This window comes from Nasonia vitripennis, assembly GCF_009193385.2.
Source record: "Nasonia vitripennis strain AsymCx chromosome 1 unlocalized genomic scaffold, Nvit_psr_1.1 chr1_random0013, whole genome shotgun sequence".
Lineage (NCBI taxonomy): Eukaryota > Metazoa > Arthropoda > Insecta > Hymenoptera > Pteromalidae > Nasonia > Nasonia vitripennis.
Window position 1 is genome coordinate 238,554 of NW_022279601.1, and position 8,088 is coordinate 246,641.

General features: G+C 38.5%; 1 protein-coding gene across 2 annotated transcripts; it reads right to left on the reverse strand.

Annotated features, from left to right (window-relative positions):
- Positions 1 to 535: 535 nt before the first annotated feature.
- Positions 536 to 3,921, reverse strand: LOC103315883 (zinc finger BED domain-containing protein 1-like). 2 transcript variants are annotated; one of them, XM_031921546.1, is made up of 6 exons: positions 3,734 to 3,921; positions 3,529 to 3,649; positions 2,838 to 3,409; positions 2,709 to 2,766; positions 1,094 to 2,579; positions 536 to 687 (listed from the first exon to the last, which is right to left on the reverse strand). In XM_031921546.1, exons 2-5 carry the CDS (start codon positions 3,578 to 3,580, stop codon positions 2,413 to 2,415), a joined length of 849 nt encoding a protein of 282 aa, XP_031777406.1. In that variant the 5' UTR covers positions 3,581 to 3,649; positions 3,734 to 3,921; the 3' UTR covers positions 536 to 687; positions 1,094 to 2,412. The 2 variants fall into 2 exon arrangements, with proteins under 2 accessions (XP_031777406.1, XP_031777405.1); XM_031921545.1 differs by lacking the exons at positions 2,709 to 2,766; positions 2,838 to 3,409; positions 3,529 to 3,649; positions 3,734 to 3,921 and having other exon boundaries at positions 1,094 to 2,416.
- Between the last annotated feature and the right edge of the window lie 4,167 nt (positions 3,922 to 8,088).

Sequence of the window (8,088 nt, forward strand, 5' to 3'; positions counted from 1 at the left end):
ATTAATAATTGTTGCATTATGACAGCCTGCGAATTTTATATGTAATTTATGTAACACTATGTAAATTATGTATTTTCTGCAATTCTAAATAAATAAATAAATAAATAAATATCGCCGACCTACACACAACTGGAGATCCCGAAATTGATTCTTTCCCGGCTCTTTACAGAAAGTGGTTCCCAGGATAGACTCAAAAGGCGAATTCCCAACGTTAAATTGATTGTTGGTGGCCCTGAAAAGGGCCGGTTATTTTATCTTTTTACTGAGGTCGGGGCGGGAGAACTCGTTCAGGCGAGCAATAGCGCGGCCTCTTCTGGAGCTTTCGGATGGAGAGAATACGGCTTCGAGATCTGCTAATCTAAATCGATTATTTTCAAAAATAATCGAAGTATCGATGTCAGAATCGATACCAAATTTTCGTAGCGCGAAAAATTAAACAATTAATAATTAATTGAACATCAAATTAATACTGATAAGGTTATTCATTAATGAATGTATATAAAAATACATTAAATTTTAATTATTAAAACGGATATATATTATACATGATTTTAAGAAAAATCGTGATCACTTGATTTCAACTTTTTGAACTTGATTGAAGCTTTCGAAATTGTAATATTCCTCGCTTCAAGTTGCTTTTTAAAAAATCTCGTGAATTCGTTTCATTAGTGTATGTATATTATACAGCTGAAAATAAAATAATAAAAATTAATAACTTTCCATTTAAATATTATTAGTATCTTATGACTATTAAACATAATCTATTAAAACGTAAAAAGCAGTATTAATCAAAATCACCTCATTTTTTTACATTTACACAGGAAATCAAAATTAATAAATGCTGGGGAAATGTGTTATTAGATTGTTGAATTTAATTATATTATATTCTACACAACCACACAACAATCGAACATCTGTAACATGCCTTTTGATGATACTTACAATGACAATAAAATTATAATGTTTATAATACAATGAAATAATATATAATACATTTAATTAAATATATAATGAATGTCTTAAAACTAATTCACTTTAAACCATTCTTCCAGCGTGCAATTTCCCAAAAATAAAAGCATGTTTAGTCTATTACCAGTAAGTCGGTTCCGCCTGTCTCTCTTCGTATTGCCCGCTTTCGAAAACAGTCGTTCCGACGAAACGCTTGTAGCAAGCGTTGCTAGTACACGTGTAGCTAATTTACTCAATACTGGGAAATTCACTTGTAAATTTTGCCAATACACAAAAATGTTTTCCGTTCTGGAAAGTAATTGTAATTTGATATACCCTTCGATTTCTATATTTGTGTCGCTCGCAGAAAATGACAATGTAGATTGCTGAGATTGCTCCAAAATACTATCATGTATGTCTCAAATACTATTTGAATTTACTGTATTTACAGCTGTCGGTCTAGGTTTAGGATCTACTGGCTTCATTGTTTCGATCTCTTTTCGTATTCGAGCTAAAGCTGACGAAACAGCACAAGGGTCTTTAAAGTGAATTTTTTTGAACCTCGGATCCAATAAAGTTGAAACGGCGAGAAGAGAACACATTTCAATGTTTTTGAATCTGTTTGCCATTGCAGTTTGTAGTTTAGTTTTAAATAATTCTCCTACTTCTGTTGTGGAAACTGTTGAACAGATTTTCTGCTTCATGCAATTGATGATTGGAATAATTAAACTACATGTAGGGTAATCATCGCCACTGATCTCTGTAATTACGGTTTTGATCGGTTCCATAATAGGCAATATATCTTTAACTATACTTATCTCTTCTCTAGTTAATAAGTTTAGAGGCTTTTCGCACTTATTTATTGCGTTATAAATATATGGCTCTAGTAAAATATATCGTTCCAGCATTTCAATTTTTGTGGTCCAGCGAGTAGGGACATCAAGCTTCAATTTTAAAATAGTTCCTTCCGTTTTTCCATCCTTTAGCTGCATTTCTTTCAGTTTATCCGACGCCGGTATGCTTCGCTTCTTTTGAGTAACAATGGCTTTAACTTTATTAATGATTGTATTGAATTCTTTAAAATTATTAAGCGCATCGGGTAACAGGTGAGAGGCCACGTGAGCGATGCAGACAAGATGTTTGTCTTTACCTAGCAAATCGATACCAGCTTTCTTAATATTTGGCGCTCCGTCGGTGATCATCGCTGTAACTTTGTCATTCTTAATTTTAAAATCATCAAATATATTTTGGATTGATTTCATCAGATATTCGGAGGTGTGATTTTCATAAAGTGGGAAGCAGCCTAGCACTCTTCCTGTCATTGCCGAGTTATTTACATAGTGTATTGTTATACCTATGTAACTCTGATTCGAGGAATCGGTCCAATTGTCAGCTGTGAGACAATAATAAGGCACATCCTCTAATTCTTTTATAAAAGCTTCTTTCATAATGTTATACCTAAATTCAAGTTTCCGGGTCATCGTTTTTTTTTGATGGAACCTTGTATAAAGGTGCCAACAGTTTTATCAACTCCTTGAAACCTTCAAACTCTACTATCGAAACAGGCAGTGTATCTTTACAGATCATGTATAGAATGGTGTTTGAAATTTTATCCGACGAAGAACCACCATCTACAAATAAAAAATTGTAAATATGTTATAAAAAATTGTAAATATGTTATACAAAATTGTAAATATACTATAAAAAATTGTAAATATGTTATGAAAAAATGGAAGATTAAATTCATATTTTTGATTTACCTTTGAACGAGGTTATGCGAGCGAAGGCATCTTTAATTCCGCAAGGCTTTGCTATAAACTGTAAATGTAAGATATTTTTAAAAGATATTAAAAAACTAAATGAATCATGATAAATAAATTATTACTTACGTTAGATTGTTTTGTTACTGTATTACTTTTTAAATTTTGTTTAAGTGGCTGAATCGTAGCTGAAGGAGTTGACTGAGTCGATTTGTTCCTTTTTGGTTCAATGTCGTTTTCGACGTTTTCTAATGATCGTTTCACAGCTTTGGTTTTTGTTTCTGTAGGTGGTGTAGAGTTAGAGTTTTCAAAAAAAAGCGGATGTGCACTTCGCAAGTGTTTTAACATATTAGTTGTGTTCCCACATGTTTTGTATTGCTTTTGACAATAATTACATATTAAATAATCCTTTTCTTTTGCCTTTGAAACATGCATCCAAATTGTTGATTTTTTTGGTTGAGGTTTGGAGCTAAAAGATTTATCATCTTGTACATGTGTTCGATCTGTTTGGGGAGTTTCTGGTACTGTAATGTTCTGTGATCCTTCATTTTTTTCGCTATTGTCTGTCTGTTTTTCCACTTGAGGTACCAGAGGTTCCGATTCTTGCATCCTGCCTTCATCATGATCATCAGTAGCACAATAATCTACTGGATCAGAATAATAGTTTTCGTGTACGTTTGCGTAATATGTGGTACCACGTCCTGGACGGAATTTGAAATTATAAAATTAATTAATGGATTGTAAATATATTATGACGGTCGAACATACGCGTAAATTTAGATATCTATGTGAAATTTGTACAATAAGTATATACAATTACCATCTTGAGGATAAATAACTTTATCATCTGTAATATCAAAAGACGGAAACATTTTCAAGCATGCATGGTTATTGGCTTCAACCAATTTGAATTTTTCTTTGCAGTATCCACAAGAGTGAATCTATAATAAAGTTTAATAAAAACAATTATTTTCATTAATTAAAACGTACCAGTGCATTTAAGATACTCACTTGATCCATTTTACCTTCACGGCGTTTATAAAAGTTTAGTCAGCAGACCCAGGCAGCACACAGCACTTATTGCGAGACACAAGCGATTTAGATGTGATTTAGAGGTTAGACTCACGTAGATGTTTTCTCTCTCTCTCTCTCTCTCCCTCGTCAGCTCAGAGTGGTAACTGACTAGAGAAAGAGAACAGAGACTACTGAAAATATCTAGATATGTATACTGATTCCCTCTCCCCCCCCCCTGTTTTCGTGCGACACGATTCGATTCTCAGTTCAAAAAGAATCGATTCCCGAGAATCGCTTGTCGAAAATAATCGACGAAATAATCGATTCTCCAAGAAAAAAATCGTCGATTTTTAAAGAATCGAGTAGAATCGCCCATCACTATGCAACTCTAATACGGGCTCTGGGGACGATGAGGGCTCTGCTGACTTGACCTTGAGTGTCTCTTGATGCACGACTTGACGATGACTTTTTTTTCTCTGTCCACGATTCTCATCAGCGCCGGCTCCTCCTCGGTTTCTGCCGGTGTCGTAGCCGTGTGTCTCCTATTGCGCCGTCGGTTGAACATGAGTCTCTCTCTCTAACTGAAAGAACGAACTAGCGTCGTAGCCCGTGGACACGGCCGAACGTTGCCAGGGACCTCCTAATACTCCTCCCGGGAACAAGTCAACCGGGTGGGGTTTCGTTGGGTCCTGGTCGTGCGGCCGCGGACGTCTAGTCGCTCTTGCCGAGCTCGTGCCGGGAAGCAAGCTCCGGCCGGCTCGTACTCGGCTCTGCAGTCGCAAGGACTGGCTTGCGTTCAAAGGATAGAGAGAGAGGATGGCCTTGACGAGAGTCGTAGGCAACTTAGACATCCGCGAGACTAGGTCTCGACCGGTCGTCTGCCTTGCTCGACTGCGCACGAGCAACTGAAATAATGTTCGCAAGTCGACTGAGTTATATACTCTCGTGGATCTTGAAGGGAGTCCGTATCTTTGCGTGTAGTCGTGGAGAGTGGGGATGTCCGTGAGATGGCGTCTCGGGCGGTAGTCCGCTCCGCTCGACTATCCGCGGTGGACTGCGTTTCGCGAGTGATTGTCGGGCTTATGAGTCCCGAGCGCGGCCCTCAGAGAGAGAGCCCAGAGGCTCGTCGTCTTTTGTCGTCGGAGAGGTAATGTCCGGGAGAAAGAAGAAGTCGAATTTTATTTTATGTTTCTTTCTTTCTCTATTTTCGTAAATTCTCCCTAGGCTGGCCGTCTGACGAGATCGTCTCGAGCTCGCCAGCCGAGCGTCGAGAGTGGGGGTACGTCTGCACCGAGCTGAGGCCGGGAGACTACTGATAGTCGCGCTCGCGTGCGCCCGGCTTTTAGGTAAGCAGCGCCGATGTGTACGGGTAGTGGGGGTATTCGTACGCAAGAGACTGCGGGAGAGCGGTTATCAAAATATTCCCGCTAGACGCGACTATCTAACGCTCTGTCTTCTGGCAGCTGTTCTCTTCAAATTCTCCCGTAACAAAATTGAAGGTCCCACCGAGATTCTTGTGCCGACACGATCTAAGTTTTATTCTCTCTTGTCCAACTCTTGATTTTTGCATGAATATCTAAAAATTAATATATTGAATTAGAACAAATTTCGAATAAAAATATTACGCGAGTGAATTTGGTCCATTAACAAGAATTAAATAAACGGTTAAAATCAGTGTCCGCGTCCTAAAAGAAAAGTTTAAAAATTAAATTAATTGTGAAGTGAAACAAGTGTACGTGAAGTTATTAAAAAGAAAAAGAAAGAGAAATTCCTTTCGGAGTAGAAGCACGTGTTATACTTGCGACAAAGGCGGGTGTCCGATTTCGAACTGCGCGCAACAAAGTTGAGAGTGTCGCTTGGGAGCTTGGCGTTGCGTCATCAGAGCCTTTATGCCGGTCCAACGCGCGTGGAGAGTCAAGGGGGCTAATCAAGCCCAAAATCATCAGATGCCCAGGAACACGGATCAACAGCATTACCAAGAACAGTTACAAGCACACAACGAGAACAAAAATGCGAACCCAAGGGGTCCAAGCAACAATCAGCCGAAGGCACCAGTGATGGCAATCTTGACGAGACCAGAGAACTATCAAGAATGTGGCCCACAAACTGTAAAGGATCTCAAAATGTTGATTGGGAAGACGACAAGACCACAGCAGTGAGGATAAGAATATCAGTTGGAACCACTAAACCATGGGTGGAATTCATGATTGACAACGGAGCTCAGTAAACTTAATTAAAGCAAGTGTATTGGATGATGGCATGCCCATCTGTACTGCTGACGCTAGAGAGTTAGGCGGAATCACAAACCAAACTGTGAAGACGTACGCATCAATATACCTAGACATCAAAGGCACCCCAGTGAAATTTCAAATAGTATCGGACGACTTCCCAATTCCATTTGATGGGATGTTAGGACGAAACTACCTAAAGAAAGAAGAAGCTGTAATATCTTATTACAAGAATGCGCTAATGATAAGCGGAGATGTAATGCACCCCATACAATTTATTGGACATGAAGAGGAACATAATCCGAGAAATATTAAAAGAGGATATAAGTGTAAACAAACAAATGAAGTGCTAAAAGTAGAATCTGCTCAAAGTGAAAAAAGTGAACCTATGAACCAAAATGATGAAAATATAACCGATCAAATTGGAGGTACCGTAAATCACATAATCAAAGCCAGAACCCGACAAGTGATCCAAATCAATCTGATAAAAACCGAACTAAAAGAAGGATACATACCGAGAATAGATGTGGGAAACAAACATCTATTTCTAGGAGAAGGTATAGTAACCAATGTAAATAATACTTGCAAAATGATGGCCATCAATACGAGTGAGGATGATGTCATCATAGAAGTGGATCCAAAAGAACTTATACCATTTGACACAGGACCAGATTTCCTGCAAGAAACTGACAGTGAGTTTAATGGCGACATGATTGTGGACCAAATAAAGAGACTAGAAAGAGTAAAAGAAGCAATCAGGAGAAATAGGATCCGGACATAGTCGATCGGATTATCGAAGACTACCTGGACCGATTTCTACTTGCAGGAGACAAACTTCCATGCACGGATATGATTGAACACCATATACATATAGAAAACGATGTACCCATCAAAATCAAGCAATATGGGCATCCTCCGCAGCATAAGCAAGTTGTAAGAGACAGCGTAGAAAAGAAACTAAGAGATAAAATCATAAGAGAATCCAATTCACCTTGTAACTCACTAATATGGATCGTACCAAAGAAACCCGACAGTCATGGGAATCCAAGATGGCGGATGGTGATTGATTTTAGAGAATTAAATAAGAAAACAATTAGAGACGCATACCCATTACCAAACATCGAAGATATCATGGACCAATTGGGAGGAGCAACGTACTTTTCTATCTTCGATTTAGCAAGTGGGTTTCAACAAATACCAATGGCATCCGAAGACTGTTATAAGACTGCTTTCACGACAATTAATGGACATTATGAGTACACCAGAATGCCAGAAGGTCTGAAAAATGCCACAGCGACCTTTCAAAGACTAATGGAAAAGGTACTGAGAGGACTTCAGAACATTGAAATGCTTGTATATTTAGACGACATCATTGTTTATAGCAAGGACATGAAAGCAGAAATCGGAACCTCATCCAAAGACTAAGAGAAGCAAAATTAGTTCTACAACCCGACAAAATTGAGTTCTTCAGAAAAGAAGTGGGCTTCTTAGGACACATAATCAGTGCCAGAGGTGTGGAACCAAACCCAGAGAAAGTTGCAGCCATAGCTAAATTAGCTACACCCAAAAACGCGAAGAACATAAGAGAAATACTTGGAATGTTTGGTTATTATCGAAAATACATTAAAAATTTTGCCAAAATTGCAAAACCGCTGAATGACTTATTGAAAAAGAATGCGAAATTTGGGTGGACCGAAAAGTTCGAAGAAAGTTTTGAAAAATTAAAGCAGTGTCTCATGGAAGAACCTATACTACAATTTCCTGACTTCAATAAAGAATTCACTCTGACCACTGATGCATCAGACTACGCGATCGGAGTAGTCTTGAGCCAAGAAAAGGACGGATTCGATCACCCAGTCCAATATCTATCGAGGGCACTACACAAAGCTGAAAGGAATTATTCCACAACGGAAAAGGAATGCCTAGCGGTACTATATGCTCTACATCAGTTTAGACCATACTTATTGTGCCCTAAATTTACACTGGTGTCCGACCATGAACCTTTAAATGTGTATTCGTAACCCGTGAACCTGAACATCCACCCCATGAGCCTTTGTCCAGGGTCTTTTCTGCTATACATCCAATTTAAAGGTTCATGGTATGAAATGTGTATTCGTAACCCGTGAACCTGAACATCC